Here is a 27,618-nt window from a genome sequence, read left to right on the forward strand (position 1 = left end):
AATGAGCTGCAGACCCTAGCCAATACTTATGGGTAGGAGTCAGGAGAGTATGTAGGGAGTAGGATCCTGAGGCTGCTGGACCAAGTGGGATTGACAGTAAGATTGAGTAAGATTGGAGATGGAGAATAAGATCAAATGGAGATAAAGAATAAGAGTTTAGGGGCTTCCCTGGTGGCGCAGTGGTTGAGAGTCCGCCTGCCGATGCAAGGGACACGGGTTCGTGCCCCGGTCCGGGAAGATCCCACATGCTGCGGAGCGGCTAGGCCCGTCAGCCATGGCCGCTGGGCCTGCGCGTCCAGAGCCTGTGCTTTGCAACGGGAGAGGCCACGGCAGTGAGAGGCCCGCGTACCAAAAAAAAAAAAAAAGAATAAGAGTTTATTGATATGGGAGCATTCTCCCATGATGTACGATCCAGACCCTGGCCAGGATAGCAGGACATAGTTGCTGCTGTTAGGATGGTTCTCAGAAGCTTGAGGAAAGCAGTGGTCCCCATAAAAAGAAGTATACATGCCACAACTGCTGTGCAGATAGTAGAAAAAGGGATCAAAAGTCTCAGATATGTAAGCATGCTAGAGTGAATTTACCAGTTAGAGCCACAAAAGTCAGCAACTCAGTATATTCTGTGTAAAGGCTTAGAAGACACCACATTTATTAAAGCAATAGGAATGTGCTGACGACTGAGATACAGGCATTGTTGATTCTCAGAGGTGACTGTTCTCTGTAGGCAGATGTTCATAGCAGGAGATGCTATTGCAGAATTGGTCTTCCTGATAACGATGGGATGGTAGGATCTCAAAGTAATAGAGGCTAGGTGGCAGTATGTAGTTGTCACAAGCAAGATGGACACAGCTCTCTTAATGAGCAGCTAGTTCAAATGTATCCAGTGCTCTAGACTCACAGAGAGCTATGGAGATGGTTAATAGAACACAGCATCCCTTGAGGCAAAATAAAAGGACAGTCAACAGGTGTATTGCCCCATATACACAATTAAAGAAATCATGGCATAGATGATCTTATTTGCAAAGCAGAAATAGAGACACAGATATAGAGAACAAACGTATGGACATGAAGGGGCGAAAGGGAGTGGGGTGGGATGAACTGGGAGATTGGGACTGACATATATACACTATTGATACTATGTATAAAATAGATAACTAATGAGAACCTACTGTATAGCTTAGGGAACTCTACTCAATGCTCTGTGGTGACCTAAATGGGAAGGAAATCCAAAAAAAGAGGGGATATATGTATATGTACAGCTGATTCACTTTGCTGTACAGTAGAAACTAACACAACATTGTAAAGCAACTACAATAAAAATTAATTAATTAAAAAAAAAGAAGTCAGATGGATGATCAGGAGGCTGAATATGGTCATATAATAAAAAGTCAGGACTCCTTGTTAAATTGTTGAACCTGGTAATTTTCAGACCGTGTGACCTGAAGTGCCAATCATGCATTGGGTTTTGTCATATCTACGAACACTCTGTCATAAAATAGGGCAGACCTATCAGGAGTCCATCATAAGATGGAAGTGGTACATCTAAGATGAGGCATGACCAGGGCCAAAGCACCTAAGTAAAATGTACAAGCAAGTGCCCAGACCCCCACGGCATCTATCAGTGTTTTACCAGTGTCTCTATCTGAGTTCATACCTGGCCACATAGAGGGTCTCTTTTGAGCTAATGGTGGAGAAAAAAGGCTAAGCTGCTTTAATAATGAGTCAGCCCAGTACATGTATGCAAGGCCAAAATTGGACTGCTGCTTCACTAAAACCCCACTCTGTGATGTTCTTGATAGACAGGAATAAGGGGAAAATCTTCCCAGTGAACAGAACTTCGACTTGGGTGGTGTACCTGGCCAACTACTTTGTGTGGAAAGGGGAGATCTGTTCAAGTATTTGGATGGACCTATGGGCGTGGCATGAAGTGTGATAATATTTGTATTGCATGTTAATGAGCACCAATAAGTATCTACCACAGAAGCAGCACAAAACACAAAATAGACAGAGTAATGCAGACAGTTGATATCAACCAACTTCTGTCACTGACCACCCATAGCTGGGATAACAGGCTCGTGAAAAGAATAGCTATAATGGTAGGGATAGAGGCTATGCATAAGTTTGAAATATGGGTTATATTCATGAAGGTTGGTCTGTGTACTGCCACTACTGAATATCTAACCTGGCAGCAACAGACACCAACAGTTGCCTCTTTATAAAGCATTATCCTTCAAGAATACCAACCAGTCCCTTGGTAGCAAGTTAATCATATTAGAACTTTTTTACCCTGAAAGTGACAGTGCATCATTTTGATTAAATTTGACATGTATTCTGAATATGGACTTTTCTGCTGACCTCAGCTAGCATCAGCCCTATCCAAAGGCTTTTAGAGTGTTTTATTCTTAATACATGATCCTACCTAATCATTCATGGGACCAGAGCACATTTTATAGCAGTGAAGATATAGCAGTAGGAGCATTGCCATGGTAATCTCTAGTCATATCATATTCTATACCACCTAAAAAAATTAACTTACTAGAGTGATAGAATGGCCTTTGGAGGAGGCAGCTGAGTCTTGGAGAGATAATATCCAGTAAGGAGGGAGTGCCATCTTCTGTGATGCAGGATACATCCTAAATCAATGACCATTATTATATGATGCTTTTGTTCTTTTCTTTCCTTCTTTCTTTTCCTTTTTCTTTCTTCTTTTTTTCTTTTCTTTTCTTTTTTTTGGAGAATACATAGGTTCAAGAATCAAGTAGAGACCCTACTTACTACCATCACATTCAGTGATCCACTTGGGGAATCTGTGTTTCCCTCCCCACAACTCAGGTCTCTCTGCCAGTTTAGAAGTTCTAGTTCTCAGAAAGGGAAAACCTTTTATTAAGTGACACAGCAAGAGTCCCATTAATCTTCAAGACATGGTTGCTACTCTGTTACCTTAGGCTTCCTGTGTCAGAAAATAGCAGAAAAGAGGAGTCACCATCCTAGCAGGAGTAACTGGCCCATATAGTCAGCTTTAAGGTAGGATTGTTGTTACATAGTGAGGCAGCAAGAATATATTCTATACCCAGTTGATCCACTGAGTCATTTCTTGCTATTCTGTTGTTCAGTTTTGGTGGTAAACAGACAAATGCATCAGTAATAGCTTGAGAAGAGCGCGGTTACCAGGGGCTCAAAATCCTCAGTGACAAAGATCTGGTAGCCTCACTAGGTAAACTACTTATACCAAAAGATGTACTAGCCCAGGATGAGAGCAATCTAGAATGGTAATAGTAGAAGGACATGATAACTATCATCCCACCACAGTTTCTTTTGAAAGATTTCCTAGGAAAGGTGATTACCCAAAATCCTGGAATAACTTTTCTGAGTTAGAGTGAATTTTCATACCTCACAGGTGGATCTGAGTGGATGCTGTAATACACACCCCCAGATCCCTTCCTCAGGGCTGAAGCACTTATTCCTCCAGCCATTGAAACTTTTAGCAGCTGATGGCTATCAGCTAATTCCTTCTCTAGAAATTGCCATATGCCAAAGAGAGCTGCCCCTCCCAAGGTCAAGGCTCCTGGTGGGGAGCAGCACACTTGCCAGGACTGGTTGATGGGAGAGAGGGTTGTAGTATAAAGGCTTAGCTTCCTTGTCTTAAGGCAGTACAGTTTTGAGGGGACCTCAGGACTCCAAAACTTCTCTAGAGTTAGAGACCTCAGTTGCAATTGCACTGTAGTTCAGCTGTCCTCCTTAACAAATCTATTTCCTTCACTCCCCCACGAGTCTTGAAGGTACTTTCCAGTACACTTCCTGCACACATCTGTCTTACAGCCTCTTTTCCGAGAAACCTGACCTAAGGCATATATTCAGTAATATATAGAGTATATATTAAACATATCTTTTAAATGATATATTTCTATATATCACTTAAACTGTATATCATGTATGTATATATGTATGTGTACATACACACACAAACATATAATCTCACTTAAAATATATTTTTTAGCCATGCCATTATTTGACTTGTCTAAAAGAAGTCTTGTTTTTGGCTTGTTTTTTTGTTTCACTTTTAAATGTGTTTTTAATCTTTTAAAACAGTAATAAAAAGGCAGAAATATTTTATGCTGTACAGAAAGGTAACCACTAATGGCATATTTGTTTTTAAGTGTGAAAAAAAATCATTTGGGAGTTTTATGAAATGGAAATTCCAAAACATGGGTGAGTCTAACAGATAATTCTGCCAATACAATGTTCAGTAAGCCATTGTCACAGGATTAGATCCTCAGAAGGCCAGTGACCCGAAACTCACCTAAGTCAGGGAAGAGCTTGTATAAAGGATTGTTTGGGTTTGGTCTATTCCTGACTGCGCCTATCAACACCACCACCTAACATGAAAAGAGCTAGGGATACATCAATAAATGGGTTTGAAAAATATCATATTAATAACTATTTGGAACCCAAAGAATGTCACCATTGTTACAATGTTTCCCATCCAAATCTGTTTTCTTCTGAAAGTTTCCAGCTTGAGAATTTTGTTTTTACAATATAACACAGCTCATATTTCTAAAAAGGAAACTGTGACTAAAAGAAAATATGTTTTGAACAAGAGAAAATAAGTTGTTTACAACTGACTCACAGTACCTTTTTTTCAAGCCACTAAGATGGAGTTCAGCTGATCAATCTCCTGTAGGATTTGATTTATATGTAAAAGCCTAATCATCAAATAAGAGACTATTTGATGGATTTTAAAGACCTTTAAACATTTCATGGTAATAATGCTGGTATCCCTAAGTACTCCAACTTATTAAAACCAGGCATATATCCCTGCACAGCTAATAGAATGAATTTAAACTGAAAATTCCTACAACTTTACCAAAAAAGCAGCAGTTGTTCTGTAAATTGTCACTACTAAAATTAGAGGCCATTGAGATAGCTGTGAAAAGATTCTAATGTTGGGGGAAAAAAAGAAAACTCAGAATGTTGCAAAGCTAGACATCTAAGTAGGACTGTCAAGCAATTCACATTGGAAAAAAGCTTTTTTAAAACTGGGGAAATTTGGGATTCTGTTCTTTACTTTGATTCCTTAGGGAAGCTATTACTTCACTAATTTAGTTGCCTTTTTATTATTTTAACACATCTTTATAAAATATTTATTTGTATTTATTTTTTTATTGAGGTATAATTGACATATAACAGTATATTAGTTTTAGGTATACAACATAATGATTCAATACTTGTATACATTGCAAAATGATCGCCATAATAACTCTAGTTGCCATCAGTCACCATACAAACCTACAAATTTGTTTTTCTTGTAATAAGAACTTTTAAGATTTACTCTTTTAGAAAGTTTCAAATACACAAAACAGTTGTTTTAAAGCAAATACGCTCCTTAATTTCTTTTTCTCTTAAGAGAAGAACCTGGGATATGGTATATAGGGGTTGGCAATCTATGGCAGACAATGTATGGCCCATGAGCCAAATCTGGCTGGGGCACCTGCATTTGTAAATAAAGTTTAATTGGAACTCAGCAACCCTCATCCTTCATTCATTTACCTATTGTCTTTGGATGCTTTCACACTACAATGGTAGAGTTGAGTAGTTGAGACAAAGACTGTGTGAACCACAAAGCCCAAGATATTCATGAATTGTTTCTTTCCAGAAAATGTTTGTTAAACCCTGTAGTAAATATCCCTTCTTTAGAATGTATGTAAAATGGCAAAAATTTAGTTCCAATATTCAGTAATAGAAATATTAATGCCTTTTAATAGTACCTTCTGTTAGCACATTTTTGACTAGCAAATATGATCTGGGATATAAAGTATGAGATGAAAGAAAAATTTAACCCAGTACAAGATCATATTTTCTTACTACAAAGATTATAATAATTTGTAAACATAAGTTATTTTAAAAATACATGTTATAAATAATTGGAAAAAGAAGTATGTTAAAGTTAAGAGCTAGTTGAGCTACTTGATTTTTTTTTCTATGACTGGTTCTTCGTTTTGGCTAACCTCTTAAGTTTTCTGATCTCTCTCATGGACCTCTGTTTTATGTGGCTGTTGATGATGTGTTGGAAATATGTAGTCATTTGTACTATTTCAGCAAATAGAGATCTTAAGAAGTAACTATTATTTGGCTTTACCTTCTATCACTGGAAATTTCTCTGCAAATGAGTTCAATAAACTCAATGAAAAAGAGTCTAGTTAAAAATAATACATTCAGGGGGTTCCCTGGTGGCGCAGTGGTTGAGAGTTCACCTGCCGATGCAGGGGACACGGGTTCGTGCCCCAGTCCGGGAAGATCCCACATGCCGCGGAGCGGCTGGGCCCGTGAGCCATGGCTGCTGAGCCTGCGCGTCTGGAGCCTGTGCTCCGCAACGGGAGAGGCCACAACAGTGAGAGGCCCGCATACCGCAAAAAAAATATATAAATAAAAATAAAATAATACATTCAATTAGGAAAATTCATCTTTGGTTAGGTTTTATATGTATAGTACTTTAAAACCCATGTAACTCATAACACTGTTTTTATGTTTTATAGATTTGGATGATCCAGTAGTAACTGTTCATCAAAGTATAGGTGAAGCTAAAGAACAGTTTTACTATGAGAGAACAGTGTTCCTCCGGTGTGTTGCCAATTCCAATCCACCTGTTCGGTACAGCTGGAGACGTGGCCAGGAGGTGTTACTACAAGGATCTGATAAAGGAGTTGAGATTTATGAACCCTTCTTTACCCAGGTAGGAATTGAGGTACAGTATTTCCACCCCACTCTGCTGGATACCTTTCTAATTCAGGCAGCATGCAATACTATATCAATTTGAAAAGATAATTTCTCCCAGTCTGACCTTTGAAAAAATAACATGTGCTTGAAAGATCAGAGGACTCAAATAATGAAGAACAATTTGTTTATTTTTCATGTGGTAGTTAAATTGATAATGTTAACTCTTGAAAACAATTTAATGTATCCTAACATATTTCTTTGTCTATAGGTTTGCCTAGGTTTCACTCTAAAGTACGTAATTATACATTTGCTGCCTGCTTTGTTTTTTTGTGGGAAATATTTCTTAAAGAAGAGATTTTGATTTCCCCATTTGCAATGGTAAATACATTTTAAAAGAATGAAGAAATCTACTTGAAATTTATTTGGTTTTGGTTTTAGGGGAAAAGTCTGTCTATTTTCCTTGTTCAGTTTTGACTTAATTTAAGTATAGAACCGTAATTATGTAAAAGCTAAAATATCTGAGTCATTAAAAACGTATTTAATAAAAAGAAAATTTGAATTAATTTTATATAGAGTGAATGTAATATGGAACATTCTTCTGTAATGTATTTTTTAAATTTTATTGAAGTATAGTTAATGAATTAATAATTCTTGAGGAGGACATTGAAGTTGTAGGAATATTTAAATACTGTTATTATAAAGATTTTTTGATGACCAGAAAGGAACACAAACCTAACTAACAAAGAAAAAGTTTTAAATAAAAAAATGTACTTGGAAAAATTTTCAAAATAATTGTGACCATGAATTTTTTTTTAAAAATTATATGGGTAATAAGGTAAACAGGAATTTGACTACATTGTTAAAGTTTGGAACATCATATATCCATAACTAGGGAAGTATATAACCAAATTTAAAATGTTGTAAATATTCTACTTCAGAATGTTAAAGATTATTAAAAGTTTCACATCTCAACTCTCTAATAATATAAGATTATCCTGAGTTTGTAAATTTCCCAGCATCCCATATTTTGTCATTAAATACGGCATTAAATAAATATGGCAATTCATTCTTTAATTTTTACTGAAATCCATTTTTTTTAATTTAGCAAAATAACTTAAAAAATTTGTCAACAGTACTTAGTTGCTTGGATGTCTCTAACGTTTAGAAATCCAAATAAATGATCACCTATCATTTATTTGATTCTTCTATTGTCAATTTCTTTTAAAATATAGACATTGTTAAAATTTAGAAAACATAATTTACTGTTTCACATGATGTTTACCATACCAAGGCAGTTCTAGACACATATTCACTAGGTACATAATCACTGTAGGCAGTTTCTTACCTGCTGAAGGGTCTTATCACTTAGAAATGAGCACATGGCCCTTGTCCAAATTGGGGAAAAACTTCTATACTTCCAAATAATTAAGAATTTGTTTTAAAGTTATTAAATAAGCACAGTCAAATTTTTCATTCATTTTGAATTTGTTGCCGTTTCTGTGTTAGCAACTCTTAAAAAATCTGTCTTACAAGAACTCTAAACTAGTAGCTATTGATTCTACCTTTTAAAGATAACTTTTATTTTCTCTTCCTTCTTTTGCTTCCCCCATTCTTTTGTGAGAAAAACAACTTTTTAATTTGAACATTTCAATACTGATACTTCCTTTGTTATGAATATTAGCTTATACTATGCTGCATAACACACACTTTTTCTTTTGCTATACTCGAAACTCTGCTGCTTGTACCCTCTGAATTAATTCTCCTAAAAAGTATTTAAGAAACAAACTTTTTTTGAAATTCTGTGCTCTGGATTCACCTGCTGTAGCTGATAATTGCCAATAACATGTAGTTATAGCTCCTATTTAAAAATGTCTTTCCTGCCTTTGGTTACTTGATTATGTTGTTTATCTTTCCTTCTGAAATGGCTATGTATTTGGGGGGTTTTTTTGTGTTTTTTGTTTTCTATATTTATTTATTTATTTTTAACTTTTTATTTTATACTGGAGTATAGTTGATTAACAATGTTGTGATAGTTTCAGGTGTGCAAGAAAATGATTCATTTATACATATACATGTATCTATTCTTTTTCAAAATCTTTTCCCATTTAGGTTGTTACATAAGATTGAGCAGAGTTCTCATACAGTAGGTCCTTGTTGCTTGTCCAGTTTAAATATAGCAGTGTGTACATGTCAATCCCACACTCCCTAATGGTTATATATTTATATCTGTCCTAAAAATTATGTAGAAACAATACTTTAAAACTTTTATGTTATATATGTACTTAATTTGTTAACATTAAACATATTTTGTAGGCTGGATTGATAAAACTCTCAAACAGCAGCACATGGAAATTTTAGTTCTTATAACCACAGAGAATGTTGGATTTCTCACAGACAAAATGTTGTCAGTGGTTTTTCTTCATACCACGTGTGTTGACATACTGAACATGGGCCTGATATACACAAGTCCAACCATATCACATGACTTCTATTATCTCTCCATGGAATATAGCAATAGGTTCCTAACTGGCTGTCATGTTTTATTACAGAAACCTCTAATCATCTGAGTGATCATTTTAAAATGTAAATATTTTTCCTGCTTTAATCTCTCCAGTGGCTTCCCAATGTTTACAATAGATCCAATATACGTTTCGTGACCTACAAGGCCATGTTTGACCTTGCTCTGTCTTGTTCTCTCTTACCTTCTGTACCTTATTCACTGTTCTGGTCACACCTGCCCTAGACATGTCTAGGGTATGAATGTTCTCGATTCCTCCAAGTAGAATGTTATTTACCAGATAATATGGCAGGGATCTACTTAACACCAAGCACTCATCACCTGAGAAAGGCTTTCCCTGACAGATCTATCTGAGGTAACATCTTTTCCCTTCCACAGTTACTCTTTTCTAATACCCAGTTTTTTGTTGTTGTTATTTGTTTTGTTTTTCCCTACAGCACTGAAATTATCAAATTATCTTATTTGTGTATTTGGACATAAACTCAATGATTATAGTGACTTTGTCTTTTCAACAGCTCAAATGGTGCCTGACACATGGAAGATTCTCAATAAATATATTGAGCCAATATTCCCATGGAGATGTCTGGATTTGTAACTAAGGAATAGTTAAAATTATTAGTAACTCCTGAATCACTCTCTGTAACTCCATTCCTCTTTACCCACTAAAGAAAGCTTAGTGAAATGTGAATGAGAATGATATTATAGTTAAATCAATTTTAAAGTATTTAATTTCCAAACTGTTGATGATTTTCTTGTTATAATTTTTAATTGATTTCTAGTCTAATTTCACTGGGTCAGAAAGCATACTCTCAACAATTTCAGTCTTTAGAAATTGAGACTTGCATGGTGTACTTGCCTGTGATGTACCTCCATGAATGATCCATGTGCACCCACAAAGTGTGCATTCCAAAATTGTTGGGTTTCAGATAGGTCACATTTGTTAATTTTGTTGTTCAGATATTCTATGTATTTCCTGATTTTTGTGTCTGCTGTCCTTAAAGCTATTGAGAGGAGTTAGTTAATGTCTATGACTATGGCTGTGGATTTGTCCCTTTCTTCTTTATTTTTATAAATTTTTGCTTTATATATTTTGAAGGTATATTATTAGCACATACAGAATTAGGATTTTTATATCTTCCTAGTGGATTATCTTGAGTGTATTATCTTCCTGGTAAGTTATCATTCAGAAATATCCTTCTATACCACTGGCACTGTTTCTTGCCTTAAATCTGCATACCATATTTGCTTTAGATTTAAAATTAACTTTGTTTTGTATCCTTGAAATGCTCCCCAAGATAGATTTTGTTTTGTTTTGTTTTGCCTTCGTAATGGCTTTGCCATTTATAATGAGATAGGAATGGTGTTTACTTTTCCTTTTGCTTATCAGGTTAGTGTGTATGTATATGTATTCTTAGGTGTTATTGATTTCTTGGACTAGTTTCCCATCAATTGTCATGTGTACTTTATGAAGAAAAAGCTTTCCATTTTAGCTTTGTTTGTATTGGAGTACTTCAATAATATTTTAATTTATTTTCATAGATCTGTCGCCTCTGTGGCTTCATAGTGTAAATAAGGTCCAGTTAAAATGGCTGAGATCTGTTTTGTGCAAGATATGGGCAACTCTCTATTAGAGATATAGAGGCTGCTAGGTAAGGCTCCTCCTCTAACTTTGATAAACATGGGTAGAAGTCAAAATAAATAGTGATTATGATACAAAGTTAAAATTATTGTCAAAATAGTGGCACACAATAGCTCTATGGAGAGAACATTCAGGATGGAAAGCAATAGCATGTGTAACATACAGAAGGAAGACAAAATCTTCAGGGACTGGCCATGTCTCTGGATGGCTGGAATGATAATTGGTATATGTAGGGAACAGTGGACTGTAAATCTGGGAAGGCATACTGGGACTATATCATTGAAGGATTCAAATGACAGATCATAAATCTGCTTATTTTTAATATTAGAAAATTAAATTTCTTTTAAAGATATTATGTTTTGCTAATCAATAACAATGTCTTGTTTTAAATAAAACAGAATTTCAAAGATAATGAGATATATCTACCCCACATGCATATTCATACTAAGTTAATATCTATATCAATTTGAAGTGAATATTTATTTCACCATCCTGTAGAAATACAAAATCTTGATTATGCCTTTTTATAGATCATGTTTCCAGAATGAAATTGGTATGTGTTCCTGAGGCTGATATGAATTAAAAAGCATATATGTCTAAGAGGAATAACTATCCTTTTCATACTTCCACTCATTTAATATGGAAGATGTCAGCTAGCGTATACTGTTATTTATTTAGAAGTTTATTATAAATTAGTCATTAGAGCTACAAAAAATGAGTGTAAATTGGAATGTTTGTTTTTTTTTTCTTTTTACCGATATCTGAAAGTAAATATTAAAAGAAAGTTTCAATTCCTTTTCTAAGTAAAATAGAAATACTGCTTCAGGCTATGGGCATTATTTCACTAGACAATGTCACCATTGGTAAGGGCCACTGACTAATGAATAGAATGCCTTCCCTTTATTGATTTTATTTAAAAAGTAGTTTTAAAAATTTAAATACAGGATTTTCAAATAATTTTGTGAATGTTAAAGAAATGTGTACTTAAATTTTACAAACTATATGTACTCTTGCTATTTCTCAAGAACTTTTATAAAGATGTTCATGACATCATCTTGTATATTGTAATTACACCATCTAATTATAAAACTGAACATATTTACATCAATTATGTAATTAGTTATAATTAGGCTAATTAGACTAATTATACAATTAGACAATAATCAACTGAAAATTCCTTTTTACAAATCATGGAAATTCACATGAAAAAAGACTTCCAGTATCACAGAATATTAAATTTATATGTTCAACAAAATAAATTAATCCTATGCAATAAAACAGTTATAAGTAGTAAAGTCTAAATCATTATAAATATACTCATATGTATATGTACATGCCATTTGATAGCATATATATATGCACACACATGTATTATATATTCTCTATTTTGTTATGTATACATTATGATATATTTTTTAAAAATACTCTGAGCTTTGGGAGTTGTTTATTGAGAGGAAGAGAGTCAGCCTGAACGCTTTCCTCATTTCCTGAATGTGGTGAATTAATTGAGTGGGGTTCAAATTCTTCCTTAACTCTGCCTGTTATTTTCTACCTTCCTTTTACAGATTTTGTCTGTATTAGCCCCTCTCCCTCTTTGACATACTACACAGAGTAGTAATCTTACATATTAACCTAGATGACTGTCTCGTAAGTTCAGACACCTTGGTAACTTGTTTCCTGACTGCAAGATGTAAATCATCTTAGTTCACCCAAAACGATTCTCCAGTCAAATGAGAGCTGAACTTTGGGCAATTGTGGACCTAGAATTCACAGTAAAAGTTATTCCTCCATTTTGTCTGTCCTTCTCATGTGTCTACTTTGCTGCTCTGATCTGCATAAGAATTAACTAGGATATGCTGTGCACAAACCGTTATATTTATTGGACTATATTTTTTGGTCTTTTAAAGAGTGGGAATCATCTCAAAAGTAAGGCTGTTTAAGCCACTATGGAGAACAGTATGGAGGTTCCTTAAAAAACTACACATAGAACTACCATATGACCCAGCAATCCCACTACTGGGCATATACCCTGAGAAAACCATAATTCAAAAAGAGTCATGTACCAAAATGTTCATTGCAGCTCTATTTACAATAGCCCGGAGATGGAAACAACCTAAGTGTCCATCATCGGATGAATGAATAAAGATGTGGCACATATATACAATGGAATATTACTCAGCCATAAAAAGAAACGAAATTGAGCTATTTGTAATGAGGTGGATGGACCTAGAGTCTGTCATACAGAGTGAAGTAAGTCAGAAAGAGAAAGACAAATACCGTATGCTAACACATATTTATGGAATTTAAGAAAAAAAAATGTCATGAAGAACCTAGGGGTAAGACAGGAATAAAGACACAGACCTACTAGAGAATGGACTTGAGGATATGGGAAGGGGGAAGGGTAAGCTGTGACAAAGCGAGAGAGAGGCATGGACATATATACACTACCAAACGTAAGGTAGATAGCTAGTGGGAAGCAGCCACATAGCACAGGGAGATCAGCTCGGTGCTCTGTGACTGCCTGGAGGGGTGGGATAGGGAGGGTGGGAGGGAGGGAGACGCAAGAGGGAAGAGATATGGGAACATATGTATATGTATAACTGATTCACTTTGTTATAAAGCAGAAACTAACACACCATTGTAAAGCAATTATACTCCAATAAAGATGTAAAAAAAACAACACAAAAAAAGTAAGGCTGTTTAAGCCTTAAAATCTCAATTACTGCCCAATTTGTAGTCTTTACCTTTGGATAACATAAACACTAGCAGCATTCCTAATCATAAGAACTTAGGTATATAAAATATTTCCAGAATGCATCTACTACAAAAATGATCTCTGTATTTTAATGGCCATAGCTTCATTGCTGTTGGTTCAAATATACTTGATTGTTTTATCAGTCCCTTGGGGCTTACTTTCCATTTACATGCTCTTGCTAATAATTGACTGTTCATTTCTTCTGTGGGTGGCCCTAGCTCAGCTTCTTAAATCTGTCTTTCAGCTTACCCTAATATAAAGATTTTTTAAATTGTTATTACTACTGTTAGAGTCAATGTGGCTCAAAAAGGTTTACTGAAAACATTATGTGCAGGACAGTGAGTTGGCTCTATTCTTTTCTTGTCAGCAATCTTGACTGAGTTGATAGCATGCAAAGCACAGCACAAATGGTAGGAATGGAATTTAAAGTGGCCTTATCTTATATAATGGAAAAGGCAGTATTAATATAAATATATAATGTAAATGACAAAAAACATATATAAACATATAAACAGATACAACTGGTATAGACAAAACATATTAACTCAGAAAATAGAAAGAATGTAGGAAAAATACATTTAGAGACTGTCTCAAGGGTAAGAGCTTTTAGTTTGAAAACTCTTTCTTGAAATAATGGCTGTATGAAAATATTCAAAATAACTGTAGGGGCATTTGTTGTTTAATGGGTAGACAGCTATGGTGGGTGGAAATCATGTTTAAGATATTTTCCAACAGGAGAGGGCAGGTTTTGAAAAAAAATAATAATCAGGTAGACAAGTGGCATTCAACACAAGATAAGTAGTATTAGAATAAATTAAAACCTACTCTCACAGCCCATCTAGTCTGGCCTCTTCCAGGCTCTGAAATTTAATGTCAGTCAATTGTCTTCATTTCTCTACATTCCAGCCACACTGATTTTCTATCTAACCCTCCAACAGGGCAACCTTACTACTGTGTTAGGTCTCCTCAGTTTTGGTTCCTACTACCTTTATCGTACTATTGTGATAACTCATATTTCAAACATCCTTCTAGTCATTCAAGTTTCAGTTCAAAAGCCTTAGAGATACCTCTCAGAATGTCCTATCCAGAATAGCTCACCACATCTCCATGTCTCTATCACATACCTTGTTTGATTTACTTGACAGCATTTAATACTTGTAAAAATCATTCTCCGTCTTTGTTTAGATATTTATTGTTTCAAATATGTAAAGTTCAATGTATTTTTCACTGTGTTCCTAGCATTTGGGAAGTACTTAGAGTAAGGCTATAGTTAATTTTGTCTAAACATTTTTTCATTCACATATATAGAAAAGTACCTGAAACATAAGTGTATAGCATGATGCGTTTTTTCACAGAGATCAGATTTCGCTTCGTAGCATGAAGATCAAGAAACAGAACTTTCGAGCACCTCCTCTATGGTTGTAGTTAATTTAAGTCAAGAAACCGACTATCTCGTAAAATTTGATAGACAGGAAGTGTGGCATAACATTTGAAAGAATTTGAAAGGATTGACTTTCTGTGATACAATTTTTATTTTTTTTACAAAGAATAGGGAGAAGCAAGAGAGTTGACGGTGTATTCTAGTAGTACAAGTAAAAATATTTAATTGTAGAAAAATTACAGAGAAAGCATCAGTTTCCAATTGATTATTAATGTGGCAAGTACTATAGAAAGGGCAGAGAAATTACAAAGTAATAAGAATGATACAAGAAATATAGCATCATACACAAAGGACAGAATGCATAGTGGGAAAAATGAAGTCTAATTTTTATAGATTTTATATTTTTGTACCTTTTATTTTTAAAAGTCATTATGATTATATATTATAACTTCATTACTTCTTATAGAATATTATGGGTGGGAAGACCAATTTTAAGTATATCCTGTCAACCAACAAATATTCCTGTTACTAAAGAAGAAAGCATAGATTTAGAGGAATAGACTTGAAGTCCATTTTTGCATATGTTGAGTTTTAGGTACCTATGAGACATTAGAATGGACATATTGAGGTAAAAAATTGGCATATACATCTAAAACTTGAGGGAGAATTTTGGAATAGGGATAAAGTCTTGAGGGGGGCCAGAAATAAATTCATCAGGCTTGTAGTATAAATTCATCAGCAAGGGTAAAATCATTTAAGGGAATTTTATAAAGTGTGATTAACTGTAGAACAAATAGAATTCCAGAGAATACCAACAGTTAATTAAGTGTTGAGAGGAGAAAGAAAAGTGAAGAAATCTAAGCAACAACAGTCACAGAGGTAGGAGGAGTCACAGAGGTAGGAGGAGTAAGATGTATTATCTCATTCAAAAAATTATCTGAGTCAACAGGTTCTAGTATAACATTCTTTCAACTATGCTTTGTAACTAAGCACACTTTTATATGCATTGTATATAGTTAATATAAATGAGAACTCTGTAATACTTGGAGAGCATGTTTTAAAATTTGGGGTTGGCCAAAAAGTTCATTCAGATTTTTCCATAAGATGTTATGGAAAAACTCGAACGAACTTTTTGGCCAACCCAATATAAATTCTAGAACCATACACTCTGACTCTGTGTATATTCCTGTGGGGTGTATTTGCATCTGTTTATACATAAAAAAGGCAATGTCTTTCCTAAAGAAAAATTAAAAGATAGAAGATTATTATTTATCCCACTGGGGAAAATGCTAAAGGTGTGACTGTTTTAAGACTGAATTTTGACAATGAATGAAAGGAATTATGGCCAAATACCCATACACACTGAAGGAGAGACTCATTTGACATTTGGAAAACTCTGTGTGCCTGCATATGTGTGGCAAGCTTTTTTTTCTGCAACTGAACAGGCAATGTCTTTATGTATTAAATCACTAAATATTCTGATTCTTCTGAATAGCGTATCAAAGTATTGCAATTTTTAGGACTTGAATGATGTTACTTAAGTAAAATAAAAGAAACACATGGTTCTGTACAGATGTTATCTGGAAAAAATTAACACTTTAAAAATGGCTCTACCAAATATGATGTCAGTGGGAGACTTTTTACCATCTCCATAATTAAGTTACTTGTGAAAGGAACTATTTTGAGAGGTGCATTAACAACTTTAGATGGTAAAGAAATTCCAGGAGACCTTATTTGAATTGGGCAGGTTTTTTCCTCTTCTTATTGTTGTTGTTTGTTCTTTTTATCTTTTGAACAATTGCAGTGTTTTTGCATGGTCTTTTTTGGCTCATCAAGAGTGTGTAAGACATTTTTGACCACTTGCCTGATTTGAGTCTATCTTCAATTTTGCAGATTTACCCAGGAGACTTAAACCTTGAATTCCTGAACATAAAGTAACACGAATAATAATAATATAGAAACACTCATGAATACTTTTTAAATACAGTTTAAGATTTATCATGTCATTGCTCCATATACACAAAATATTTATGTATATACATTTAATTATCTATCATTAGATTGACCTCATTAGCTTTGTTTTACCAACAGTGTTTCATTTATTGACTCTTCAGAATCCTTTTTTTCCATAACATTTCATGTTGAAGTCTGCATAGGTTACAGTGTTTGTTGAATAAACTCCATTATTAAGTACACTGTTCTGATCTTTGCATAATAATTTGCATAACTACCACCAGAAATAGATTTCCCCCCTTAGGAAGTTAGTTTGCAAAAAAAAAAAAAAAAACTATGAATTTTCATTGTAGTCAGTTTTTATCTCCAAGCACATTACAGTTTGATTTTTAAATGCAATAGTTTTTTTTGGTCGTTTTTTGTTTTAATTTAGGGCATTTTCCTTAAAAAATGACAATCTGCCATATTTTGATAATATAATTTTAAATACAATGCCATGATTCATCCATTTATTAATTTTGGTTACCATTGACTTTTTCTAATGACTTTTTCTACATTTTCAGGGTGAAACAAAGATATTAAAACTAAAGAATCTTCGACCTCAGGACTATGCTAATTATAGCTGCATTGCTTCAGTGAGGAATGTATGTAATATTCCTGATAAGATGGTGTCATTTAGACTTTCCAATAAAACAGGTACGTAACTACCTCTGAATGTTTTATGTCTGTTATCCACAACAAATGTTTAAAAAGTCTCTTTAACTTTTTTATACACCAAATGATTTCTATAATATATGTAAGGAACAAGGCATGTTTTCTTTCCAGAAAATTCTGTAGTATCTAAAAAACTTTTAAGTGGACAGTATAAAATTTAATTGCAATATGCTCCCATGTAATATGTTTGTTTATACAGCAAGCAAAATTATAGTTCCTTAAATAATGTATTCATAAATGTCACAAGCCAGCCTATATTCTGTTCAAAGAAATTGCTGAGAAGTATTAGATTTTTCATACGAAAATTTGTGCTCTAAATTGCTAAAAGTGTTTTGTGATTCCAAAACTGAGTAAAAGAACCTTTTTTTTTTAACTCTGTTTCATGTCAAGAAAGCTAATTGGTAATTTCAGGTAGGTGCTTTTCTACAAAGTATTTTTGTAGAAAATGTCAAAACATTAGCAAGACTGCAACTTATATTAGCCTGTGTTTAGTAATATAGACCTCAGATAAATTGCAAACATATTAAGAAGAAATGTCTAAATGAAAGAGCAAAGAGAGCATGTGAATGAACTATCTTTTGTAAGGTTGTATATAAAGAAACAATTAAAACTTAGAATTTGAACAGGTTTTGAGAAATTTTCATTGGCAATTAATATGAATTTTTACTCTTAAATCATTATATTAAAATATAGAGTTTTAAAGGTATTTTTCCCATTAACAAAAACCTTGAGAAGTGTGGGCTTTGGTGTTCCTTGGCTTGGGTCCCAGTTCTGTCACTTATTAGCTCTTGGATCTTGTTGAGCAAGTCACTTCACTCTTCTTTGCCTCAGTTTCCTCATAAACTCATAAACTTATAGGAAGGAATTAATGAGTTGATGTATATAAAGCATGTAGAACATACTTTATTCATTCTTCTGATAATGAGCTAGTAGTTAGCAACCCCATCCAGCTCATTTGGTGGAAAGATTAAACCTAGGACTTTCTGCAAAGATGAAAACTTGTGTGCTCATACGTTGATTCATCAACATGTGTTCCACTGAGTTGTTCAAATTTTGAAAGGTCATTCTTTTATTTATTCATTCATTTATTCATGCATTTATTCATCAGAAACTCATTGTGTTCCTATTATGGGTCAGCAATGATAGGCATAGGGCTATTGGCTAAGATGTAAATTGCCTTAAACTAGAGAAATCCTCTATTAAGCACTGGATAAAAGTCATTAGAGGAAATTAAAAGAAGAATGTGGCAGACAAAAAGAAACTTTATCAAGAAAGATGAGAAGGACTTGATGAAAACTGTGTTGCAGGAAAAAACAGAATTATAAAATCTTGTTGGCCCTAAGACTTATAAAAGTTAATAATTTCATTTCACTTAAAAGAACAAATAGGATATTGAGAAACAAAAATCAGATATTAATATAAGAACTTGGTGTGATTACATTATTCTTCTTGGCATGAACTATTTTGTGAATTATTATAACTGATTTTGTTTTTCTTAGTTTCTTTAATGTATTTTTAGACTACACATGATTCAGAGAGAAAAATTAAAAATTAAATGGAAGTAGGTCCTATGGGATGGATAAAGGCATTGCAGTGTGTCAATGGAGATAATCCATAAACAATCTATAATAGGACTATAAAAGAGTTTTATCTGAACCAAAATGTGGACTATAGCCCGGGAGACACAGATTCAGGAAGCACCTGAATTGTGTTCCACCAGGCTGCAAAATGGGGGATGCTTATAAAGGCAAAATTACGTAAGTTGTTTGTCAAGAATTAGAATTGGAGCAGGCAAGAAGTAAGGGTGCTTGTTAAGCAAGTATTGGCTGGGGTCTGAAATGGTTGCACAGTTATAAGGGAAGACCTTGAGACCATAAGGTTGCAGCTGGCTGCATGCCTGAACCACAGTTACTCCATTTTGATTTTTTAATTCATTCTTTTCTTTAGTGGTTAAAGCAGACATACAATGCATGTTTAAACAAGTGTAAATAATTGCTTTGGAAAACAAATGTCTTTGTTATCAATCATGTTTTCCATGACCCCATTATATTTTGTGAATAGGAATTTTTGTTAATAAAAATCAATTTCCTAGAACTGCTTAAAAAAACAATGTCTAGGTGTCATTTTAAAAGTTAGTGTCATCTATAGATTTACCAATAATATGTTTTCTTAACTTTCTTACTCTTAATTGACATTATAGTAGAGCTTATAACTGTATATCTGTCATGGAGTGTCCAATCATTTGTTGGCCCCTGTTGATTACTTGCCATGCTATGAAAAATCTTGTTACATGAATGTCATTATTTATCATACTAATCTAATGATCTTAGACCTTATCAAGAACAATTCACAGAATTTTATAAAACATAAAATATTATTTTTATTTATTGTCATGCACACCCCCTGACCAATTGGCATAATTTTGTAGCAGGGTCTAAAAGTTGTTTTGATTGTTTTTCTACTCCCATTTGGAAGAAAATGAATAATTGCTCTTAATTGGTAAATTCTTAATATAGTTGTATTTTTCATAGATTATTAAAATAAACCTATTAAAATTAGTAAATTTAGAAAATTTAAAAATAAAGGTATATTTTAAATTATAATTATGGTAACTGTAAACTATTTGAAATTTCTCAGATTATGTGTATTTCTAACATGAGGGTACCTACAAATTATGATTTAAAAAATTAATTTATTTTAATATATTTCAAGCAGTTATATGTTGATGACTCATGATTTCAAAGGCAAATAAGAATTAAGTATGTTATTTACATTAGGATGAAATACAAACTTTGTACCTGCTTGAGAGGTTATGATGAATTCGATAAAGAAATAGGGCAGGTGGGGCTAATTTTATTTAATTATATAGGTCCTTTGATTCAGTCTGCTGAAATTTAGCATTTATAAAATTATCCAGTTAGGATGCTTTCCATAAATGTGCATTACATCTAGGAACCAAGTCATTGAAAAGTATTACTGGCTATAGAAATACGAAAACCTACACTTCTTTTCCTCCTGCTCTTCCATATTTTGATACTTTGATACTTGATACTCTCTTCCTTCTTCTCCTCCTGCTCTCCTTTCTTTCTTTCTTTCTCTCTTTTTTCCCCTCCAATCTGTCTCAATAAATTTTACCGCGGAAAAAGATAGAGGTTAGGAAACATCTCTGTTCCCTTTGTTAGACAACTATTATCTGTTCTTATTATTTTATATAACCTATAGGGAAGTTGTTAATGTAAATGTTCAGCAATTGCTGTGAGACTCAATATAAAACTTTTTGTATGCTGTGATCTATTCATGGTAGTTCTCTTCTATGTTTAGAGGTATTTAAATTATATGTGTTATGAAAAATAAAATAATGTTTCAGTTATAGGAATTTCATAGAAATAATTCTCTGTAATAAGAATAGTATGGACATAAACACCTCCTCTTGTAAAATAGTATGTCCATTGTCATAGATAGCCAATTTAAGGGCAAATGGAAACAGCGGTAGAAACTTTGCTGTCATTATACCTGAGTACTAACTTCACACATCTTTCTTAGCCATGTGGATATTTGAACTTCTTTCCTTTAGGCAAGCTCCACAGCATCTAGACAAACAGTAGCACCATTTATTAGACTCTAGGTGTAATTTTTTCACCAACAATCATAGCTTTAACGAAAGACTATGTTTGTGAGAGATACTTAGTATAAATACAATGACTTCCTGTATTAGTCTGCTTGGCTGCCATAACAATACCACAGACTGAGTGGCTTAAACAACAGAAATGTATTTTCTCACAGTCTGGAAGATAGAAGTTCATGATTAAGGTGCAGTCAGGGTTGATTTTTGATGAGGCCTCCCTTTCCTGGCCTGTAGCTGTCACCTTCTGATTGTGGCCTTTCCTCTGTGGTTCTTGGACAGAGAGAGTAATGAGCTCTGATGTTTCTTCTGACTCTAACAAGGACACCAGCCCTAGCAGATTAAAGTTCCACCCTTATCACCTCACTTAAATTTACTTAACCACCCTAAAGGCCCTGTCTTCAAATACAGTCACATTGAAGGTTAGGGCTTCAACATACAAATTTGAGGGGGGCCACAATTCAGTTCATAGCACTTTAAAATGACTAAAAATGGCCTCTGCATTTAGGATTCCTTTTCTTTTAAAATTTCAGATATAAGTTCATAATATATGTTACATCAAAGGAAGAAAATGAATCAGCCATTTAAAGAGAAGAGTCTACTCTTCAGTAGAATCTCAACCTAAAGAGGGAACTCTACTGAGAGTATGTGTGGTCCTGTATTCTTAGCTTTGGGGAAATAGGAAGGAATAAATTGTAAAGGAAGAAGGTAAAATGAAACTTTAGTGAGGGACAAAGATCACTTTTGTAATAGTATAATAAAATTTTGAAAGACTGGACAAAGTATCAAAATATGGATACAAATGATGTGTCAGTGAGTCTGCACATTTTTTTTTCTGATTTTCCTTTTTATGATGGAGAAGTTAGTATGTGAAACAGAAGAAACAGGAGGAAGAAAAGGGAAAAGAAGCAGAAAAAATGTTTTATCTTTTCATGTACTAAAATATTGGGAATATGAATGCCTTAGTAGATTTTTTTTATCGTAGGTAATGCAGATTTTCTAAACAATAGTATTTATAACTACAGATACCAACAGAATACAAAAAATAGTATTAGAATATTGTTGATAGGCCATATCATTAGAGAATGAGATGTTTCCTATAACTCTCTTGCAAGAATTTTGACATTCAAAAACCTAAGGTTCAAATTTTGTTTTTCTCAAATTGGAGATGTAATTTAGCTTCTCTAAACTTACTTTTCCCCTCCCCAAAATAGGCTTAGCACAGAGATCCATATTATTTGGTTTTATAGGCTGTAAATGCTATTAAATGGAAAACTTTTAAAAGAGATTCCAACACATAACAAATACAATAAATAGTAGTCATCACTGGGTTGTTAACCTTGATAATGGAAAGAAAGAATAAAATTGGTATCATCAGTAATCATGGAGAAATGATGACAAGAACCTTAGACTTTTGCTAGGATATGGTGTATAGCTTCAACCATTGATGACTAATCTTAAAATGAGTTCTCCATCATTTTTTAATTATTTTCATCAGTGGGTAAATTAAATATTAATATTTTCCAGCAAAATATATAGAAATGAATACATATTCTGGCATATGTCTGTTTAAACTATGATTGGCAGAAATGTTTACATAAATATAAAATATTATTCTGTGAAATTAATAAGGGTACATAAGGAAAATTAAAGAAATTTGCAATTTTGTTGATATGTAATAGATTCTTCATCTGAGTGCTCTGTCATTTCCTACAGTAATTGAACGTATATATGCTCTATCCTCACTAATGTAGTTTCATAAATGTGAAAATATAGGTGATGAATACACAGTGAATCTGGTGACAGAAGCAATGGTTATTATGGGGCTTCAGCTTTGGTCTTCCTGATACTATTTTCAGAGAAACAAGTTAGCCCAGATTTTTCAAAATTCTATTACCATAGTAACAGGAAGTATGCATGTTTCTGGGATCTCTCTAGGCCTGTGCATTTCATTGTCCTAGCAATGAATTTTTCAGGTTCACTATATCCAAGTTTATTCTTAGGCTATGAGCTCTTATATAAAATATCCCTCATAAACTATTAACTTGCCCAGAAGACATCATAACCCAGATACAGCAGATAGCTAAGCAAAGAAGATTAAAAAATCTGTTAAACAAATGAAAGGCAGTGCTATCATATTTATTAAAAAGGGTGTAAATTATTGAAATGCTGTCTCACAACTTAACCAAATACTTTGGAGCATGTCAAATAGTCGATGTTTTAGCAAACATCTAGAATAATTTATTGATCAGATTTTCCCAGCTTTACGTAGTTATTCTTCAAACACTATTAGGCTATAATTATAATTAGACAATTTAAAAGTTATTCGTAAGAATAAAGAAGTTCAAATCATGTGATATTCCTTTCAGTGAGTTGAGTGAGAATATGTTAAAATAAAGCAATAGAATTTTTATACACCTTAGAACACTTAAGTTTTAATTTTAAACTGCTTCTGATCGCAGATTTGTAGACCTTGGCTTAGTACTTGATAAGGTTCTATTGTTCTAGTGAAGCTGCTGAGAATTCTGTTATTATAGACAATTCAGTTACTAGAAATGCATTTTAGACTTCTTGTATGCTTTTTGAGCTTGCACTTAGAACTTGTAGTTTAGAATATCTTTATGATCATTCACTGACAAATTTGATTTTATACATTACTGGGTCTCATGATGAAGATACAATAACATCCATAAGTGCATGTAGCTAATCCCATAATTTACTTACCCAAACTCCTAGAATAGATTATATCAAGGGATGGTGTTTAGGGTTCCCAACCATCCCAGTGTGTCCTGGACTCAGTGAAAGTCTCACATCCTGTAATCTCAGGCAATCCAGTATAATTGATCACTTAATGATCTAATCCACCATGCAGCCTACCCTCATATAGAATAGTCTTAATGTCAGTTGTTAATGCTGGTACATGCGCAGGCTTAAGCAGCTCTACATAAAGAAGCATTTGTAAGAAAAACCAGGGTGTAGATCCTGACTCTCCCCAGTGGTGTGACCAAGTCTTTCAACTCTTTGAACCTGCTTTTTTTGCTAATTCATGTTGATGATGGGCTCTAGGTGGGCCACCGATTGATAGAAAGAGAATATTTACTCTCAGATTTCATTTTTATTTACCAAGTTAACATTAACAACAACAAAAACTTAGATTAAATGAGATGGCTGCAAAGAAGTAGATGCAGCCTCTATGTACACAACTACTCTTGAGCCCCAGGATTCATGCAAGCAAGTTTCAGGCTTGCAGAATTTGACAAGATTAATACCTCATTGTGCTGTTGTCCTTTTATACGTAAGCCTTACATTACTATCTATTCAAGAAAAAGATTTAGCAAACAAAAACCTCTGGACCTGATGTACCCATTTGAAGAAATCTTTGCACATCTTGGGCTCTCAATATTTCTTTTACAAAAAGTCACTGTCAGGGAGGCTTTCATCTCATTCAAGAGAAGATTCATCACTGGCCACTGTACTGCCTCCAGCTGTAAGACATTTAAGAGTACAAATTTCCCCACAGAACCTTACCTCATTACACATACTGTGAAGATTAAATGAGATTGTATTTAAATTGCTTGGCAAATGTTGGGCTCTTAGTTTTATGGTATTGTGATTGTTAGATTAAAAAAAAATTACCTTTGTGAAGAAACTAATGAGGATTTCCAAAATCTCATTTAACCCTTTGATTGTCCTTTTTTATTTATTGAAAGTATCAGTGATACAATATACTACTCTGTACTTTTCAGCAGAAATATTAAATCACAGTTAAATTCCAATTTGTTTCAATGGTTACAGAAATAAGTGAATATCAAATATTGTGTCATTAAATGTAAATGATCATATTACTAGTGTGTACATTAGTAATGAGTAGATGTTTACATTAGGTCTGCAAGATTTTTATAAAGCCTTTTTGTAATATACTTACTTCCATAATGAAGAAATAGATACAATTTATGTTCTTACCCTTTCTTTAAATCAAGTATACTAAACAGTACCAGGTAAATGTACATTTAAAATAATTTTTAGGAAAATAGAAATTGATTATTATCTCATCAGAGAACACTTATAGAATACATTTTCTAGTTTAAAGAACAGGAAAAATGCAGACAGTTTTTTTGGGGGGAGGGGTGAGCCATAAATATCTGCTTTTATCTCTGACATTCTAATATGATGAAATGCACGTATTATTGTTAAAACTTCATGCTAAAATATTTGTGCTTTCAGGGAGTCCTCTGACCTTAGCCACACTACTCATAGGATTTAACATCCTGTGTTGTGGCTAAGATTAGCCCTGTGGTCACTGTTAATATAGATTCATAGAGTTATTTGAGTCACAACTAGACATAATTTAAAAGATCCACATTGGTTCATGATGGCTTCGAATTAAATTTAAAAATTAAGAAAGTCCATGGGCTTCCCTAGTGGCGCAGTGGTTGAGAGTCCGCCTGCCGATGCAGAGGACACGAGTTCATGCCCCGGTCCGGGAAGATCCCACATGCCACAGAGCGGCTGGGCCCGTGAGCCATGGCCGCTGAGCCTGCGCGTCCGGAGCCTGTGCTCCGCAATGGGAGAGGCCGCAACAGTGAGAGGCCCGCGTACCGGAAAAAAAAATATATATATATATATTAAGAAAGTCCTTGTAGTAGTCCATATAGTGGGAGTAGAGTATCTCATGTATTATTACAGGGACTAAAAGGAGAGCGGTGAGAGGTAGACTGGATCATAATGGACAGGCAGAGTATCAGAAATGCATTAACATCAACCTTTTGACTATAAGTCCAGATGCAGCATGTACTTTTGGTTTGCTGTTGTGGCAGTTATTTCCAAAGCATCACAAAGATTTTGGCTTTTCCCTCAATTTTCATTTTCTGCAACATCTGTTCTGAGACATTTTTTTTCTGATAACAGCATATTCTTCTTGATTTACTTGCTACTGTTCTGTTGCTATAGAAAATAGATTTGCCCAATTGTTTAGTAATACGTTTTAGTTTTTTTTTTTTTTTTAGTTTATGTTTTGAACAGCATTTCTTTCTGTCAGCTCCTTTTAGTCACTCTGCTTTAGTTGCTATATTGTACTACTTGAGCATTTTATTGACTACATCCTTCAATCACATACCATCCAGTGAATGTGCTGTAAAGTCAACAGTATTGATTTCTGATAGACATACTGTGTAATAGAAATTTATTGATGGCAACCTTGTCCTTTTGTTCTATTAATGGTACCTATTTCCCTGCTTTGACAAAAATGGAAATTATCAAGAAACCAGGTATAAAATTTTTGGCATAAATAGATGTGACAGTTGTACGAAGCTACTCTTTAAGTTTCACTTGGATTTGGCACTGCAACCCTGTGCACAGCCAAGCAAGAGGCAGAATTTTTAGTCAGTCAAGTATAAAACATTACCACGTGGTGTTCTGCCTCTAGCAGCATCTGGCAACGCCAGTTTGCTTTGTTTTACTGAAAAGAGTTTATAGTTCTAAAATGGTAAAATATTGGCAATTTCATATAGTTTGACTTAACAGGTAACAGTAGATAAGAAATTTCTTCAAAATGATTATTATGTATTGAGTGCAAATTAAAATATATATTTTCAAAGTGAAGAGAGAAAAAGACACAACAGGAAATAAATGAACAAAGCTATTGGAAAAACAAGCCGTATAATATGGGTTCTTATAAATTTCCTGGGATTGAATCCACTAAGACAATTGCCTGGGAGGAACAAAATAGGGGAAAAGAAGCAAAACTCCTTCTATTCTTACCATATCTTTCTAATTCTCTTGGTTTTGATCATGAATACTTAATAACTAAAGTCCTGCCTCATTACATTTTGTCTTTCAGCTTTAAAATTAGCTCAATCTGAAAAAATTGTAATGTTTATGTCTTTCTCATTTTGGAGCCATAAGCAAAAATCAATCAGATGTGATGTCCATATAGACTTAGGACACTATGGACTATACAAAAATATGATACTACATTTCAAAGACCCTGAAAATTCAGTGAATATGCAATGGTTTGCATACTAAACATTGTTTTGTGTGTTTAAGTAAAATGTTAAATATGAATACAGGTTTAGAAAAGCATTACTATATGTATACAGATCTACAGTCAAAGAATATGTAATATGGATTTAACTCTTAAGTCACCGGAGAGTTAAATAGGCAATTCAATACATACCAATATTAAAAACTTGAAGAAAAACAAAAAATAATTTGACATTTCAAACAAATGGTATTTGTTTCCTCTGTAAAGATATTTCATCAGTTCATATTAATCATGTAGAATGGGAAATGTGGGTTTAACAAAATCTATATGGAAAACATC

The 27,618-nt window shown here is 33.8% G+C and overlaps 1 protein-coding gene across 2 annotated transcripts in view; it reads left to right on the forward strand.

Annotated features, from left to right (window-relative positions):
- Nucleotides 1-27,618, forward strand: part of MDGA2 (MAM domain containing glycosylphosphatidylinositol anchor 2) — an 829,686-nt gene that overhangs the window by 511,450 nt on the left and 290,618 nt on the right. For both annotated transcript variants that reach the window (XM_067736879.1, XM_067736889.1), the window contains exons 4-5: nucleotides 6,534-6,730; nucleotides 17,524-17,656. In XM_067736879.1, the coding sequence (XP_067592980.1) occupies nucleotides 6,534-6,730; nucleotides 17,524-17,656 (330 nt within the window). The remainder of the gene's footprint in view (nucleotides 1-6,533; nucleotides 6,731-17,523; nucleotides 17,657-27,618) is intronic.

The sequence above is a fragment of the Pseudorca crassidens genome, chromosome 1 (assembly GCF_039906515.1).
Source record: "Pseudorca crassidens isolate mPseCra1 chromosome 1, mPseCra1.hap1, whole genome shotgun sequence".
NCBI lineage: Eukaryota > Metazoa > Chordata > Mammalia > Artiodactyla > Delphinidae > Pseudorca > Pseudorca crassidens.